The 19,226-nt window shown below is 39.5% G+C and overlaps 1 protein-coding gene across 1 annotated transcript in view; it reads right to left on the bottom strand.

Annotated features, from left to right (window-relative positions):
* The window catches only part of LOC145263089 (peripheral plasma membrane protein CASK-like), a 1,377,184-nt gene that overhangs the window by 1,262,625 nt on the left and 95,333 nt on the right, over window positions 1-19,226 (bottom strand). The window contains exon 2 of the mRNA XM_080119970.1: window positions 8,773-8,844. Within this exon, the coding sequence (XP_079976096.1) occupies window positions 8,773-8,834 (62 nt within the window). The 5' untranslated portion in view covers window positions 8,835-8,844. The remainder of the gene's footprint in view (window positions 1-8,772; window positions 8,845-19,226) is intronic.

The raw sequence follows: 19,226 nt of genomic DNA, 5'->3' as shown, positions 1-19,226 counted from the left end.
AGAGAGCCCCACAACACCAGCTACGCCCCCCAACCCGAGTCCAGCTGACACCCACCAGGATGGAGGACCGGCATGGGGCCCCAAAGAGCAGCAAGGGAAGTTGACGCCTGAAGACTACAGAGCACTCTTCGACTCCACTTACAAGGAGTATACCCAGGGGAACAACATCCAACCCCTCCCGGGTCAAGTGGAAGTTCTGGAGAAAAGAGTGCTCTCGCTGATAACTTCAGACACCAAGACAAGGGGTCAACAAGGACACCATGATGAACGTGTTGCTGGAACAGAACATTCCTGCCAATTACATCTGTAGAAGGAGTTACGCACAGTGGGATGTTCTGCTCCCCACCTCCGAGGACGCGGTCAGGCTGTCCAGGACCAGCCATCAGAGCAGGAACATAAAGCTCCAACCCATTTATATGAACAAGAGGAGAGCAAATGTTTCTGCTCTAAACGTCCCCTGCTATATGGAGGCCAAACAACTGGGGGCCATCCTAAGCCAGTATGGGGACGTAGAGGAAGTCACCCCGGTCCGCGGATTAAGAAACATCATGACCGGGGACTACAAAGTACAGATGGTCCTGGACAAGGCTGGATTCTACGCCATCCCAGCCACACTCAAGTTCGGAGAGTGGACACTCTCCCTTATAGTGGAAGGGAGGAGGCCCCATTGCTGGCTGTGCACACAACAAGGGCATATGGCGAAGGACTGTCCGAAGAGGAATGGAGGAAAGAAGCCCACAAAAGCGGCGGGAACAAGCGTGACAACAAATCAAGCTGCTGCTCCCGCGCCGGCCGCAAATCCTCCAGAGGCACCGACAGGCTGGGTGACGGTCGTAAAGAAAGGCAAGACCAACAAACAGCCATCCTTGCAGACAGTCACCCAAGACCAAGACCAAGCGAAGAGCGAGACGGAGAAGATGGACACACAGACACCCTCCTCCTCAAACAAGAGGAAACTACCAGAATCTGAGGAGGAGGCCGTGTCAGAGGCAGAGGAAGAGACAACAACAGTCTCTATGGCCCTGAGCGCAACAGAGATCAGGAGGGCTAGGAGGAGGAAAAGCCGCAAGACACGCGCAAACCCTCCTACCCCCACTGGGACTGCGAAGGACTCCCTCGCAATAACAACACAGGATGAGCCCCCTGTGATCCCAACACCCCAGCAACCCGAACAACCTTCCCCCTCTCCTATAAAGGCCCCAAGAAACTCTTCCCGCCCCTCATCCCGTGACAGGAGCCAAAAAGAAGAAAACGAGCAGGCTACCCCCTCCCCAAGCGCTCAGCCTCCCCATCAACCAAAAGAGGTCCCCTCCCCCACTCCCAAAGTCCGCACTGAATAGACCAAAAAGCTCCCCTTCCTGCCAGGAAGCAGGATTTGTGAAACAGACCCTCTCCAATCGGCTGCGGACCTTAAAGGACAACAGAAGGTCCGGTACAATAAACTAAAAAACTTTGAAAAAGTCGGTGGAGACCTAGTAACAGACCCCACTAAATTCAAGGACGCTCCCTTGTTGACCACTTTCGTTAGGGTCAACAAGGACGCTAGGACTGGAGGAATGTGGGCAATGATTAAGGCAGCGAAGAATGCGATCCCAGGCCAGCAGCTGGTGGATAGGGACCATCCTTCGCTGACCAACATTTTCTTTAAATGTGAGGGTAGAATCCCCATGTATGTACACTCATCGCTATACAGGGCACTCAAGCTAACCTTCCCCCTGGACGTGGGGGGCGTGGCCAAGGATGGATCACCTTCATCGGATTTACTTACCGGCAGCCTTGGCCAGGCCTGCCATGTCCTCACTGCCAAGGATTTCAGACCCGTCTGTGACAGTGCTTGAGGCAAGTGATCATGTCTTTGAACTTGGCTACATTGAATGTGAGGGGCATCAGGTGTCGAAGCAAGGCCTCGCGCGTTGTGAGAGACTTGGTGTCCCTCAAGGTAGATATTGCCGCTATCCAGGAGACCCACTTTGTTTGTGACGGGGATTGTCAGGTGCTGGTAAACGATTACGATGTCTACTCAGCATATGACAATACCTATAGTCGTGGAATCTCCTTGCTAGTGAGTCGCACCCTGTCAGCGTCGGTGAATGTTGTTCACGCAGGCGAGGACGGGCGGGCGCTTGTTGTTGATGTTGCTGTTAATTGTAGTGTTTTTCGGATTGTTGCTGTTTATGCTCCCAATGCTGCTTTAGAGAGGGCAACCTTTTTTCGACGGTTGGAGGGCTTCTTAGTGGATCCGGAACGGTTAGTTTTAATGGGGGATTGGAATGCAATCCTTGATCCCAAAATAGATAAGGTCGGGGGGACTAGCAGGTCGGCGTGGTGTGACAGCAGTCTGTCTGACCTGATGGCCTCGTGCGATCTCGTCGACAGATTTCGTCTGGATCATCCGGGGCGGGAGATGTGGACGTGGCATCCTGTAGTGCCTTCCCATCCAAGCACTTACTTGGATCGGATGTTAGTTAGAAGAGGCGATGTAGACTTCCTATCTTGCCCCACGTTCCACTTGCTAGGACACTCGGACCATAAACTTGTTATGGCCTGTTTGAACTTAAGTGCTAGGCCTAAACTGGCCGGATACTGGAAGTTCAACAGCACCTTGTTGGAGCTGGAGGACTACCGGTTGAAGGTCACTGAGCTAATTCAGCGGGCTTTAGTGGGGGCGGTTACAGGGAGTAAGTGGTGGGTTAGTCTCAAGGCCAAAATTAGGCGCTTCTCTGTCCAGTATAGCCAACGCCTCGCGATAGATAAGGCTAAGGCAAAGAAGCGTTTAGAGGATAAGCTGACCCGGGCGGTGGAGGGGGGGACCCCCTAGAGTTAGCACTAGCTAAACAAGATCTCAACCGCTTGGCTAGCGAGCGGTATGAAGGTCAAGTAGTTAGGGCTAGGTTAAACAAAGTTTCTAACGAGGCTGTGAATGTTGACGCTGTTGAGCGTAAGGCTGCTTTAAGGCGCGGTTCGGATGGGTACATTCGTAAAGTACATAACCTGGAAGGACACCCCTTAGTATCGACTCGGGAGATCTGCGAGGGGTTTCGGGAGCATCTATCGGTGCGCTTCACCCAACTACCCGGACTCAGGGTTGATGAGTTTGGCAGCTATTTGGCTGACTCGCCCCGCCTCACGGCGGCTCGGGCGGCTAGCTGTGATGGTCTTATTACTGAACATGAGGTCATTACTGCGTTGAAGCAGGTCGGCTATAACAAATCCCCGGGGCTTGATGGTTTACCCTACGAGTTTTACTTGAGGCTGTCGCCCATGTTGGTCCCTATTCTGAAGGATATGTTCAACCATTGGTTTGCCCAGGGTTCCATCCCTGGACAGGTGACCGTGATCACATTGCTGAGGAAAGCTCAACGGCATGGTGGGAGGGAAAACTTTGATGATTTTAGGCCCTTGACTCTGCTAAACACAGAGTTAAAGATTTTGGCAAAGATTCTTGCGAATCGCTTGCAGGTTGTCATCACTGACTTGATCGAACCGGACCAGACTTATGCTGTGAAGGGGAGATCGATTCAAGACAATTTGCACTTGATACGCTCGATCATAGAGGGGACAGAAGATGACGCCGAAGCCGCGCTGATCAGTTTGGATCAGTCCAAGGCATTCGATAGGGTCGACCATCGGTTCCTAGGATCTGTGCTAGAGGCCGCCGGATTTAATCCGGACTTCCGCAAGTGGATCTTTGTTCTGTATGACAGGCCGACGGTAGCGGTGCAGATCAACGGTAAGCTGTCGGAGTCATTCGCTGTCTCTCGGTCGGTGCGACAGGGTTGTCCGCTGTCGCCTCTGTTGTGTGTCCTGGCGTTGGAACCCCTCCTTCGCAAGTTAAGGGATGAGGCGGCTACACCAGTCCTGCGCGGAATAGCTCTCCCTGGAGGCACACGAGCCAGGGTTTCCGCGTTCGCCGATGACGTCACCGTGTTCGTGTCTTGCCTCACGGACGTTCAAGCGGTGGTCGAGGCGCTCGCTCGATATGAAGAAGTAACAGGGGCCATCTTCAACCGTAGCAAGTCTGTTGGCCTGCGGTTGGGGGCCTGGACCGGGGTAAACTCGCTTCCAGGTATTTTCAGCTGGACCGATGGACCGGTCCGCATTCTCGGTGTCTGGTTTGGACCGGGACTTCAGCTGGAAAAGAATTGGTCGGAAGTACAGTCTAAGGTCAAATCTTCAGTAAAGACTTGGATTGGAAGGAAATTGTCCTTGAAGGGTCGGGCGGAGGCGTGTGCTACATACGTCTTTCCGCTCATCCTTTACCGTTTGTCTGTACTTCCTCTCCCTGCAGAACGACTAACCCGCTTACAAGGGCGCCTCGATTCACTTTTGTGGAACGAGGGTAAGCATTATGTCTGCAGAGAGGTCTGTGTTCAAAGACCGAGCGAGGGAGGCCTGGGTCAGCCCAGTCTCTTGTGTCATAGAAACGCCGAGAGATTGGCTTTCCTGGGTCGTTCGCTTGAAGGAGACGCTCCTTGGGTCCCTGTGGTTGAGAACTCGTTTCCCAACCTCAAACCCAACCCTTCGGTAGAAGGTCGTCGTAGACCGAAGGGGGAGTCCAAGTTCTTCTCCAAATGCCGAACCGCTCTTAGAGCTTTGCCGGGGACCAATGTCCTCGATCAGCCAAGGAAGAAACTGTATCGGGATTTAGTGGAGGGGACCGCGAAGGATCCACTTTGTAGGCGGATGGGATGGTCGATGGAGGTTATCCGTTCTCAATGGTGTTGGGCGCCGGGACGGGAGGTTCTGAATAACTCGGAATTCTCCCTTACTTGGCGACTGGTCCGAAATGCGCTGCCCCTCTTCGACGTACTTTTCCGGTATAAAGAACATACCAGTCGCTTCTGTCCGTGCTGTGACGAACGCGAGCCCGAAACAATCGAGCACGCGTTTTTTGGTTGCAGCCGGATACAGCCCCTATTAAAGTACGTCGAGGGGGTAACAGCTCGCATCGATGCCGAGTGTCTGCTCGATCTCGACATAGGAACTTTTGTGTACAACATGGAGCCGCCGTTCCCCAGGGAGGAAAGTTTGGTTTTCCTGGCGATCCAAGCAGTAGCGCGCATGACCATTTGGATCACGCGCCTCAAGTTGGTCCACGAAGGGACATCTGTTCCTGATCGGGATCTGATCGTTTACTTTAAACATTTGCTTAAAGTAAAGATCAGATGCGATTGGAAGAGGTTGCCTAGAGTGGAATTTGACAAGAGGTGGGTGCACAGCACTAGTTTGTGCATCCGTCGAGGAGCCAAGTTTCAATACGTGTTCCCTCCTTAGGCATGGCATGGGCGGTGCTGGGTCCTACGGAACCCATCCCGCCTAGGTTAGCATTATAAGTTCAGTAAAGTAACTCTTGACTGGTGGTACAAATGAGATCCTGTTCCTGATTTTATTTTTTGGTATTAGAGAACCTCTGAGTCTGCCCAACCCCCCTGCTCCTCATCTTTATTTTCTGATGCCCCAGGTCATCCCCCCCTACTCAGAGGTCACCTTCCTACCCCCTCCATCCGTTGCTTTATTTTCTCCCACCTCCATTAAGGCGACTTCCCCAAACCCCATTAGGGATGCTCTGCTTGTTTTCGGTTCCCCGGAAAACAGTGGGGGATCTAGCCACATAGAATAGTACAGGGGGGTCTTACTAACAACACATTAGTAGTTTTTTCCTTATTTTTGAAATGAACATTTTCATTAGTTTTTTCCCACTCCACGAACATTTTATGCCAATTAATTCAAGAACTCTTTCTAATGAAATCGAACTTTATTTTCTCACACATACACACACACACAAAAAAAAAAAAAAAAAAAAAAAATGCACACACAACATACAGAAATGAATATACAAATTGTACATAGTTAAATTTTACATTGAACGCTGGGGTTATTAGTTAGATTAGGATCCACAGAGTGATTGAGGTATTTTGGTAAATGTTGCCAGTCAAGAGTAAGACTTCAAAGTCTCATCTGTTACATAGTCAAAAAGACCCTGTACCCTCCCCCTCCCAATTTCTTGTAGGACCTTGTGCCTAATTTTGTTGAATTGAATTTTTTGTACGTTTTTTATGTTCAATTTTTTCTTTCTCAATAAAATATATAAACAAGATCAAAGTGTAGTATCTGTTCTTCAGATGCTGCACTTCTATTTCTTGTTCTCTTTCGGTGGAGGAGAAATCCTTCACGACTGAGACAATTTTTATTTTTGTACCTTTTCTCCACGTTAAAAAACGAATCTGGTGTCTAACTCTGTCCCGTGGGGAGGCATAGTAAATAGGTACAACTAATACATTCTAATTCTGATACTAAAGTGGACCTGGGAGTAATTAACAATGAAGGGGTTACTCCATTCTGCCCAAAATTTCAAAATTAGGGTCTCATCACTGGACACTGCCTTCCTACATAAACTGGATGTGACACCAGGTGGTGCTTAATGTGGAAATTGCCAGTCTGGAAGGATTGCCTCTTCAGAATGAAGACAATGCTTCTCTTTTTTTAATCAGTTACGTTCAGAAAATTTGTTTCAAGTCTTTAATAACTTCAAATCTCTGCTGACCGTGTGGAGAGACTGAGAAATGAGCAGCCATGACTAGCCTGCACCTATTTCGAATGCGCCCTCGTCTTATGAGAAGAATCTGCGGTTAATTTTATAGGCTGGGCCTTTCTGCTTGTGTGGTGATGAAACTTCTCAAATGCACTTGTGATGTTAGGTTGTATAAGAGTGTTAACTCTGGTCAAAATGAGACTTCCTTCTTTAATCGGATTTTTTGATTATTAATTTGGGATACTTATCGGATGTATTCTGATACAAAACCTACATAAAAACACTTCCGGACACATCAAGTACGTTCGTGTGAAATTTAATACAAAATCTGCCCAGCTGTTTCCGAGTCCATATACAATCAGAATCACACACAAAGTTCCTTTTATATAATAGTACAGATAGAGATTTGTAAATATTATTGAACAGTGAGAAATTTTGCTCAAAGATTAGTTAGTGTTTGGACGTCACGTCATCTGAGTGTTTTGGTAGGGTGTCGGTTTACCTCTAGTTTTTTTGACTACTGTATATGAATTAAGCAACAATTGAAGCATTGAAGCAACAAAAACAGATTTCTTTACAAAAGATAGTTTCCAAATCATAGTTAAAATGGAAATTTCGGAACCCATGAATCTCTAGCATTGATTATCAGAGTTGTCAAGTCAGATTCAGATATTTGGGAAGTGACAGAATTGGACTTTTATATCTTTTGCCTGCTGCCTATATTGTATTGGTTCTTGTGCTCCTATAAACATTTACGAAACTCATGGAGCCTTAGGATTTCTCATAGGTTTATTACATTATTAGCAGGGAAACCCAATGTTGTCCAGGCTTGAATGAGGATCAACTAATTTTCCAATCTCCCATAATTTTATCGTCATCGAAATCTAAGAAATCACCCATTTATTAATCAAATCGACTTATTACCTGCTCTAGTTAGGGACCCACCATGAGGTACTTGGAGGAAGCTTCACATGCCTACCTACAGTGACTTAGTCTACAATACATTGTAGTCTATATTGCACTGTAGAGAATCTACTGTTGATTTTATAAAATAATCTGTAAATAATGGCTTCACTTAAAAGTGTAAAATGCAAAAGTCAAGTATCTTGGGTCAATTGTGCTCTAAACAGAAACATTAATTTCAAACACGTCCTTATCTTAGAAAAGAATATATGCTTGATTTTATAGGCTGGGCCTTTCTGCTTGTGCAGTGATGAAACCCCATCAAATGTACTTGTGATGTTAGGTTGTATAAAAGTGTTAACTTTGGCCAAAATCGTCTGTTCAGAGATTTTCAATTATCGATACTTATCGAGTGCATTCAGATACAAAACCTATGTAAGAAACATCAAGTACCTCTGTGTGAAATTTCATAAAAATCAGTCCAGTCGTTTCCGAGTCCATAGAGAATGGACTCTCTCTCTCTCTCATACACGCAAGGTAACTTTTATACAAAAGAGAAAAGATCGAGATTTCTAAATATTTGTAGGCTGTAAAAAATAATGTAACTGTACATTATAAACCAGCATATATTTCCAAGATGCAATAGAAAAAATGTTGGGTTTGTAGTACTGTACACATAGATTCGCAAAAAGTTGTCAAAAAAAAACAAAACAAAAACAAATATATAACAAATAAATGTTATCAAAGGCAAGATAAGTCACTTTTCTACCTAACTGGATAATTTTTAAGTGTTTTTATTTAATGCAACATGTTTATTCAGCTCGAAAAACACAGTATTTACCGATGTATTGGAAAATTAAAAATGGCGCCGAACTCTCTGTTGAACACGGTAAGTTTAGGGAAATGAGTTAAAAATAAAAAAATATACAAAATACTGTTATAAATAGCTCAATAAATGTTACCGTGACATAGGCTGATATGTACTCGGTGGGTTTTTAACAGTATTTTGCATAGTTTTTATTTTTAACACATTTTCCCAAACTTACTGTGTTCAACAGAGTCCGGCACAATTTTTTTTATTTTCCAATACATTGATAAACACTATGTTTTTCGAGTTGAATAAACATGTTACATTAAATAAAAACACTAGAAAATTATCCAGTTAGGTAGAAAAGTAACTTATCTTGCCTTTGGTAACATTTATTTGCTATATATTTGTTTTTTTGACAACTTTTTCAAAATCTATGTGTACAGTAATACAAACCCGAAAAATGTTACTTTTTTTTATTATTCTTTTAATTTTAAATTGAAAAGATAAAGAGAAAAATATTACTTACTTTCCAATTACTTCAAGTAATTCGTAAATATTATCAAAAAGTATATCTTCATCAGCAGCCATCTTTAATATCCTGAGGGGGGGAAAAAGAAGAGAACAAAATTAAAACAGTCAAACAATTAATCTTATGGGATAGGAAAAGATGTATATATGTGTAAAGGGGGGGGGGGCAGGTTACAAAATATCTGATAAAATTCCAGATGTATTTCTTAGTGCAAAGAAATGGAAAGAGGGCTGCAATCTTTTAGACATCTATATTTAATTACTCTTCGTCTGTCTGTCCGTCCATTCCACTTTTTTCTCAGAAACTACTGGGCTGATCTCATTAAATTTCTGTATGGATATTTGATATGATAAGGTGCAGCAAACTAAGTATTGTTAATGTTCGGACGATTGATCGGGAATCGGAAATAATCATAACTTTTGGTGAGTATTGGAATTATTATCAGAATAAAAAAAAAATTGTGCTTATTTCCCCGATGCTAAAAGCGATTTCTTTTAATTTAATTCTATTTTTAAAATTTGATTTTGTTTGAAGCAAAATTTCCTATTGCTGATAGTAATAATAAAATAATAAATATTTACGGATTTCAAACTTCAAGTAAAGCAAAAATCCATAGATCATCCCTTAAAAGTGTTTTTTTTTTTTTTACACTTGAGAAAAGATCTGCACATTTAACGTATGCTTTTATCGAAATCGGATTTACAGTTAAATATTTAGAGTTTTATAAATAATCGGAATCGGGAAAAATATTGGAATCGTCCCATCACTAATTATAGTAATTGATCGATATTCAGTGATTAATATTGATTATTCACCACAATTACTCTAAAAGTTTTCTTGGAAACTACTGGTCCGATCTGGCTGGAATTTTCTATGGACATATGTTATGATAAAGTGCAGCAGACTAAGTATTATGGTATCCATTCATTAAGGATTAATAGGGATTAGTCACTATCATACCACATTTACTCTAAAGGTTTGGTATGAAGCACTCAGAATGAGTCAACGGGCTATAACTTTGGTCCATTTTTAAAAGGCTAAAAGGTCTGGGTTTATATATTTCAATAGCAGATCTATGAGTTTTTTTTATTTTATTTCTTAATTTTTTTTTAAGTTAAATTTTAATTGGTTCGTGCAAAAATAATTTTTACACTATGCTTACTATTATATAAAAGGAACTTTGTGTGTGTTCGTTCCTTATGGACTCCTAAAGGGTGAAGGTGATTTTTTGAAAATTTCACACAAATGTGCCTGGCAGTATTTTTAGATAGATTTTGTATCGAAATGCCTAAGTATAATAAAAGGTATTGATTATCGAAAAAATTCTATGGAAGAAGAAGTAGACGATTTTAACTAAAGTTAACGACTTATACAGCCTAACATCACAAGGGCGTTTCAGAAGTTTTATCACCGCACAAGCAGAAAGGCTCAGCATATAAAATTAACAGTAGGTGCTTCGATGATGCATGTTTCTGTTTAGAGCACAATTAAACGATGATATTTTGACTTTTGCATTTTAAACTTTAATTCAAGCCATTATCATCACACAAATAGAAAGGCCCGGCATATAAAAATCAACAGCAGGTTCTTTGATATGACAGGGGCGCGTTTGAAATGAATGTTTCTGTTTAGAGCACAATTGACCCACGATCCTTGATTTTTGTATTTTAAACTTTAATTCAAGTCATTATATATAAAAAATAATTTTATAAAAATCAACAGTAGGTTCTCTACAGTGCAATGTAGACTACAATGTATTGTGGACTAAGTCACTGCAGGAAGGATTGAAAAATGGGTGATTTTATCGATTTTGATGAAAATGGGAGGGTGAAACATTCGTTGATCCTCGTTCAGTGTTGGGACACGTCAGGTCTCCCTGCTAATTTAATATATATATATATATATATATATATATATATATATATATATACTTGTTTGTTGTTATATAAACATGTTTACATCCCGCTGCTACAAACAGCCACTTGTTTCAATCAAACAACAGATATCATCAGGCAGCGACTTGACTATTCAAATGTTCAATGAATAATCTAGGTTATTCATTGAACATTTGAATAGTCAAGTCGCTGCCTGATGATATCTGTTGTTTGATTGAAACAAGTGGCTGTTTGTAGCAGCGGGATGTAAACATGTTTATATAACAATAAACAAGTATTATCAGCTCGTTTTATTGAGCACTATCTAACAACCTCGTTGAATTCACTAGTCCATTACTTTTGAATAAAAAAAAACCCGAATATATATATATATATATATATATATATATATATATATATATATACATATACACATACACATACACTTTATTAATTTTAAGAAAAAAATGTTTAACCGAAATTTTTAATATATTAAAATTCCGGTAATGATACCAATAAAATCAAACTTCATGATTATCAGTTTTCATAATCGATCATGCATATAATATTTTTGCAAAATCAAGACAACAAAATATAAAATAAGAACATCATATGCTGTATTTCCTTATGTGTTACAATTGTTTCGTAAACATTTGGACAATTTCAAACATTATATCAGTTAACTGATATAATATTTGAAATATTAGCTTTATATTATTATATTATTAACTTTATATTATTATATTATTAAAACCAATAATTGTTTTTCCACTATAGCAAAATGCTTTAACAAATATTTCTAAATCACTAACCTTAAGCTTGAATTATTTTTATACCTCACGACCACTAAGTACATTTTAAATGTAAACAGTAAAGAATAAGCACAATTTTATAAAACTTTGATACTAACTCCAAGATGTGTTTATTTGTATCTACTCACAGTAAATAAATATATATATATATATATGTATATATATATATATATATATATATATATATATATATATATATATATATACACACACGTTTTATTTTTTATTACCGTATCTTTCTGTTAAGTTACATTATTGTTTTAGCTACTTGGCCGTTTTTTTTTTTTTTGCCGTCTGTAGCATCCTCAGGCTTTTACAGAAATGTTCGCTATTTTGGGATGAGAGAAAAACGGCCAAGTAGCTGAAACAATAATGTAACTTAACAGAAAGATACGGTAATAAAAATAAAACGCATATCTGCTCTACAACGGTATTGAGCACTTTCTTCAGTTTTTATTAATTACCATTTCCACTATATATATATATATATACGTTTTATTTTTTTTTTACCGTATCTTTCTGTTAAGTTAAGCATAAAACGCATACGGTAATAAAAAATAAAACGCATATTTGCTCTACAACAGTATTGAGCACTTTCTTCAGGTTTTTATTAATTACCATTTCTACTAAATATATATATATATATATATATATATATATATATATATATATATATATGTCGATATATATGAATAGGTAGGTGCCTCAAGATCTGTACGTACCGCTAATTTATACATGAATAATCAATATAACCTTCAATAAAAAGACATTAATTATCGTTAATACCGTAGTTACTAACCTCAAATTACCCTCTATCTTTAATGACTACTAGCACTGTTATAACAAATGATTATATCTTAGCATAGAAGTTTTAGTAATTATATACATTTTAGTTTTCCATTTTAACAAAACTATAACAAGACTATTAAGGAGCGAATAAATAGATAAAAACTATAAGATAGATAAAGACTATAAGGAGCGAATAAATAGATAAAAAATAGATAAATATAAGATTTATGAATATACTGGTAGATATAATTGTGGAAGGAGGAGATGGACAGGGAGGTCAGGAAGGGTAAAAGAAATGTTTTTAACTACCCAGAGCTCTATGGACAAATTTATCTTTAGTTGACCTTTGACAACTAAATATTTTCGTTTACTAGCCAAATAGAAAAGTTACTCGCCAAACAGACATGATTTTTAGAATATGGCATCTTCGTTCTGTGACGAGTATGTACATTATAAAGATTTTTTTCTGTATTTTTTTTATAAGTGTAATTCTAAATATACAACAGATTTTATGTTGATACTTGAAGGTATAAACATTCTAATTTCTTCAGATGTTTTTTTTTTTAAACAGCCTTCGTTAATAAAAAAAAGAGTACATTGTTCTATTAAACTTTTACTGTTTAAATAATTTAACTTTGTTCGTTTTATTACAAAAAAAAAAAAAAATGTTGAAACGATATTTTTCATCCAGTAGTGAGCTTTAGAAGATTGTCAGTGAAAGAAATACAATCGCCAAAAGATAAGCATTTCATTATTTTTAGTTGCCACTTTGAAAAATCACCTGCAAATGCGACTGTTTCACTCGCAATGTAGAGCCCTGCTACCACCAATAAGCGAGTTGTGGCCCTCTTTCCTCTTTTTCCTCTTTTCTTGCCTCTCCTTCTACTTCATCCCCCCTTCTTTCTTTCCTCATTCTCCTACTTTTCTTCTCTCCTCTTCTCTCTTATGTATCTTTCCTTCTTCCTTCCCTCTCCCTTGACCAATCTAAATCAATACAACAAGGGTATAGCGAGAATGGGTAGTGGGGACAGGTGAGATGCACAGCAGAACCGGATCATATTACTAGCACCAAATGACCCGTCTTTAAGCCTAAAACAGATTTCGTGTAAATATTCTGAAATGATAATAAAATTCACACCCACCCCTAAATTAAACCTGATATACACAAGTATACATAAGGCCTTAGACAAGTTAATGCTCACACATAGCAGATAATATCTCTTTCTGTCTTTCAATGTCCCCACCTTAACTTCTTAAACCACCACCCTGTCTACTTTACTCCCACACCCTTTCTTAGTCTTGTATTATATATGTATTAATTCTATCCCTTGTTTCTATTTATAAATGGCTTCTACCGGAATTGACCTGAGATCTTCATTGCAAAGTTTGCTTGCATATAAGCTAGGCCGCTTGATGAGGTCTCTAGTTACTAAAATCTAGCTGACCGAAACATGCACATGACTGTGTAGCAATACATTACCATTTATGTAAAATATATATATATATATATATATATATATATATATATATATACTAGCAGGGGTGCCCGGCGTTGCTCGGGTGTTTGGAGGTGTATGCTGTGCAAAAAAAGCAAAAAAACAAAAAAAATGGTTAATTTTTTAAAACTTTGACCCCTATTATGACCCCTTAAAATTTATAGTTTTGGGCTCAAATCACTTTATTAAGTTAGATCCAGGTTCAAGGAACCTATATCTAAAATTTCAAGTGTCTAGACCCAAAATTGTCGGAGGAGTTTGGTAGAGTTCTTAGAGGTCAAATCGTTGAAATTTGACCCCTTAACAGCAAAATTTCTGGCTGACACCTGTCACATCGATTTTCCCAAATCTCAGTACCCGGTATTTCAAATTTCGAGTCTATAGACTAAAAATTGACAGAGTTATTGCGTAGGGAAATGTACACAGACAGACAGACACACAGACAGACAGACAGACAGACAGACACGTTCACTTTTATAGATATACTAGCAGAGGTGCCTGGCGTTGCTCGGGTGTTTGGAGGTGTATGCTGTGCAAAAAAAGCAAAAAAAATGGTTAATTTTTTAAAACTTTGACCCCTATTATGACCCCTTAAAATTTATTGTTTCGGGCTCAAATCACTTTATTAAGTTAGATCCAGGTTCAAGGAACCTATATCTAAAATTTCAAGTGTCTAGACCCAAAATTGTCGGAGGAGTTTGGTAGAGTTCTTAAAGGTCAAATCGTTGAAATTTGACCCCTTAACAGCAAAATTTCTGGCTGACACCCGTCACATCGATTTTCCCAAATCTCAGTACCCGGTATTTCAAATTTCGAGTCTATAGACTAAAAATTGACAGAGTTATTGCGTAGGGAAATGTACACAGACAGACAGACACACAGACACACAGACACGTTCACTTTTATAGATATATAGATAGATATATATATTATGATGATCCTCATAGAAGAGTGCAGTTTTGTGAGTGATACTTTGCCACAAAGATTGTGTGGAGTGATGAGGTCATACTCAAATTAAATGGTCATACTCAAATTAAATGGTTCAATAAATCGTCAGAGTCGTACATAAGAAGCAGCTGAAAATCAAGTGTGAACCAACGGTAAATTACCAAAATTTACAATATGGTGTGGCATATTATCAAGAAAATTAATCGGACCATTCTCTTTTTTTTTTCTTTTTTTTTTTTTTTTGACGCCATTTTAGCTGATCCCATTTACTTTAACTGAAGCATCAATTTGTCAAGTGAAGGTTTTGAAGATGAGTTTTACTACGTTTTTGAGATGAGGATTGGTTATTCGTATTATTTGGATTCTTCAGACTACTGTTCTCATCTTAAGCGTTATTTTCACAACGTTTTGGTCAATGTAATCTCTGACCTTTCTCGGTAAAAGTCTCAAGTAATTTGCAATTGTTTCTTGAGTGCTGCTCACAAGAACCTGTGGCATAGTGGATAAAGTTCTTGGTAAAATTATTCGTACAAGTTACACTCTTCTGGAGGTTGAAAGTTCAATCCTCAGTGCAGGCGACACAAAATATTCAACTGCGAATTACTTAGGCCTTCTACACAGTCATGATTGATGAAGAAGAGGATATCATACCCGTGGATTAAATAAAGGGTTCTGTTTGAAATGCAGATTCCTTAGTTTGATAGAAAAATTCCAGAGTTCAACAAGATACACCTGAAGACGGTTACAGGTTACATTGACCAAAATGTTGTGAAAATAATATTCAAAATGAGAACAGTAGCCCGAAGAATTCAGATAATACGAATTGATTCTGGTTTTCTAGTTTTGGGGGTTTTTTTGTGGATTGTTAAGAAGAATAACATGCAATTCAAATTACTCCTCAATCATAGCTGATGTGATGCAAGCATATTACTCCCATGGATGAAATAAAGGGTTACGTTTGAAGTTCTGTATAGATTCCAAAGTTCGACAGAAAGATTCATGAGTTTGATGACACCTGACTACAACTTGGATGTCTTCAAGTCCAACATAAACAAGTTCCTGATGACCCCCCCCCTTAAGTAAGACACTTTATCAGATTTCCATTACGATTACTACGATATTATCCTATTGATTACTGTACGTGCAATAACCCTTATCCCCGAGTGGCCTCCGGGCCTTGATAAGTGGTGACTTCCTGGTAAAAAAAAAAAAAAAAAAAACACCTGAAGAAGGTCAGAGGTTACGTCGATTGAAACGTTGTGAAAATGACATTTCAAGATGAGAACAGCTGCGTGAAGAATCCGACTAATAAGAAGGAGTTATTTTCAGCATTACAGGGGGGGGAGCACTCCCACACAAGAATCGCAGTGTTAGATTTTTTTCCTTGATGAGATTTTGATGAGCTGTCCCCTTAAGTAATCCAATTTACCCAATTTCTACTACTAACCATTACATTTTCCCATTGACTACTGTACACTCATTAACTCTTATCCTCGAGTGGCTTCCGAGCCTTGATAAGTGGTTACCCCTTTCTAAGAAAAAAGTCTTACTAAGGTTTAATAGAAAGAAGGAGTTTTTATTAAGTACTCTCAGTGTTCAATAAACGCACTGCACTTTCAGCCTCCATTCAATGTAAATTGCAATGATTAACCCGATTAGCAGCAAAATTCCACCCTTCACTGTAGAGGTCCCTGTAACTGAGCACGTATGAATGTGTGGGAAAATATCAGCAGGAGCTGTAAGATAGCTGGCTTGTGAGGATATTAGCAGCAGTAGGCGAAAAAAAAAAAAGCACATATGCAAATCAGAAAGTGTGCGTGAGCTGGTGCGATAAGAAAAAGAAAAAAGGACACCACGTGGTCGGAAGAAGAAGAAAAAGCATGGTTGACAAAGATGGACGTGTAAAATCAAAGATGAGAAATGTCTGTCTACAGCCGGTGTGTAGTGGAGCAAAAAGAGAAACACCTACCAGGGGAGATGGACATGTGGCCCCGCAATGGCAGTGAGAAGCTTTTTTTTTCTTTAAGCTGGTGTCAAGACAGGGACCAAAAAAAAGAAAAAAACACTTCGCTAAGTCAGTTTTATTTATTTTTGTTTGTTTGTAGCTGCGACCGTTCCCACGTTACATCCCCATATTCAATAAAACTTTCTACTTTATCTTTTTTTCCTCACACAGCTTAACTTTGAAATTTTCTCCCTGCTCTCCTGACTGTACGAAAATACAAAATTTAAATGTAATGTGAACAAACATTTTGCTGTCAATTCTTTACTTAGAATACTCCATATAAATCTGGACCTAATCACAATAGTCTTTAGTATATCAGTGGTAATCTATCTATCTATAAAAGTGAGAATGTGTGCGAGAGAGAGAGAGAGAGAAAGAAAGGAGGACACTTCTTAACCTATATACTCAACAAATTTTTGATCTACAGACTTGAATTTTGGTATATAGGGTATTCAGAAATGTGGAAAACTTTAATCGCTTTTCATCCAGAAAAAAAGGCTGCTAAGGGGGTCAAAACTGAAACATTGGTATGCGGGGTCGTCAAACCTTCATCGGTTTGTCAACTGTTTGATGAATGTGCATGCGTGAATCATTCATATGATAGATTTTTTATGTTAAGAATAAGTAGGTTTGAAAACAAGTTTTGATAAACGTGTCAAACTAGCCTAATGGTTATCGTACTTGACTCTTTGTCTTCAGGTTTTGGTTTTGATGTCAGATCGAGTATTTTTTTTTTTTACCCGCATGCATATGTATCAGTTTCTGTGTGAATTAAAATATATTTATGTATATTTTACGACCGGGCAAAGCTGGACGGCTTACTAGTATGCTTATAAAAATGATGGGATGGTTACTGGCACAAACTACTGATTTTGCATGTAGTGTCCAGGTTTTGTTTGGATCACAAAAAAAAACAAAAAACTCTTCCCTCCAGCTATGGGTGAAATAGTAAGGTGAGGATGTATTGTAGTGTAAATAAACCTAGCGTGACTAAAAAAAAAAAAAAAAAAAGTAGTAGTTGATCAACGTATAATGCAAAAAAAAAAAAAACATATTGACCATGATTTGGGGGAAGGTAAGAAATTCTTAGATATTTCTTCAGGTGGGGTATGAACTCAAATTAGGGAAAATAGTCGTGTTTGGCTAAATAAAAGTGATGATAAATGAGTTGATGGCTCTGGTAGAATCACCTTGTGGAATCGGTGGTTCCTCAGAAAACGTGAGACTTCCACATCTCCAAAGCCCATCCCAAGCGTGCTACCAGGGGCCCCACCTCACATACCCCAAGTGACAGAGACAAACAGCCCTGTCGTACCAGACCCTCAATTTGACCTTCGGACACAGCAACCCGGCGGGAACATCACTCCAGAAGAAGTACCTGAACCTCCTAGACCAATGCCAGCCAAGTCGGCACGGGCACTTGCGAGGCTATTCCCACATAATCAACCTGGCCGTGAGGGGCTCATTCTTCCTCGGAGGCCGTTACCCCCACGTGATGGGGGAGGGGAGATGTAGAATCAAGAATGTGCTTACCTTCCCTCTCCACCATTATGGACCATTTAACTAATTTCAACATATTTATTCAGTAGCAATTAGTGGTATGCTAATTGCCATTGGACCAGCCTACAATTAGTCAGGGATGGTGGATTGTTCTATTTTGAGGCGCCTGATTGGCTAAACATGCCAGGAGGGGCAGGTGCCACTCTACAAATGCCAGCTGCTCTGGCATTCAGGGGTTTTTACTGTTCTAGACTTCTGCCAGGAACTACACTCTGTTGATTATCGCATCCATTCAGCACAACATCTTCATTGGGTTAGCTGGCTCACCCTAGCAATATTCTACAGCAATATCGTTCTACTGCAGATATTTTAACAATCATTCCTGAATGCATATAGCATGCACTGGATAAGACGAGCGAAATCAGGGCTGTAGCTCTTGAGATATCAAAAGCCTTTGACAAAATCTAGCACGAAGGGCTGCTAATGAAAATTAAATTGTACGGTATAACTGGACATATACTAAATATAATTAGATCCTTCTTACACAATAGAGCCATCCAGGTTGTCATTGATGGACATGCATCCAAAGAGCATAACATTAATGTAGGATTGCTTCACGGGTCGATTCTTGGACGACTATTATTCCTGATATTTATAAACGACCTCCTTGATAATATTGTGTCAGAGATGGGTATATTTTCTGATGGTACAATATTTTATAAAATGCACGAGGGAAGAACGGATGTACATAAATCTAAGATAAGGGCAGAATCCTTATAAAATGACTCCTAGACCGTAGCGGAATGGAGCCGCAAATGGACAGTAACATTTAATGCTTGTAAGACTAAGCTGCTCTCCTTTAACAATTACAAGACGCCTCTCCAACCACCGATATCCATGACAAATAACACCTTTCCTGAGAATTCTTCTTTCAAACTTCTCGGCGTAATATGAACTGAAACAAATACATCGAGCACATTGCAAAGAAGGTGGGTCGCCTCTATTGTACTAGAAGACTATTCCCACC

Source organism: Euprymna scolopes, chromosome 38, assembly GCF_053919585.1.
Source record: "Euprymna scolopes isolate OS-2025 chromosome 38, ASM5391958v1, whole genome shotgun sequence".
Classification (NCBI taxonomy): Eukaryota; Metazoa; Mollusca; class Cephalopoda; order Sepiida; family Sepiolidae; genus Euprymna; species Euprymna scolopes.
This window is presented reverse-complemented; position numbering and strand designations above follow the sequence as displayed.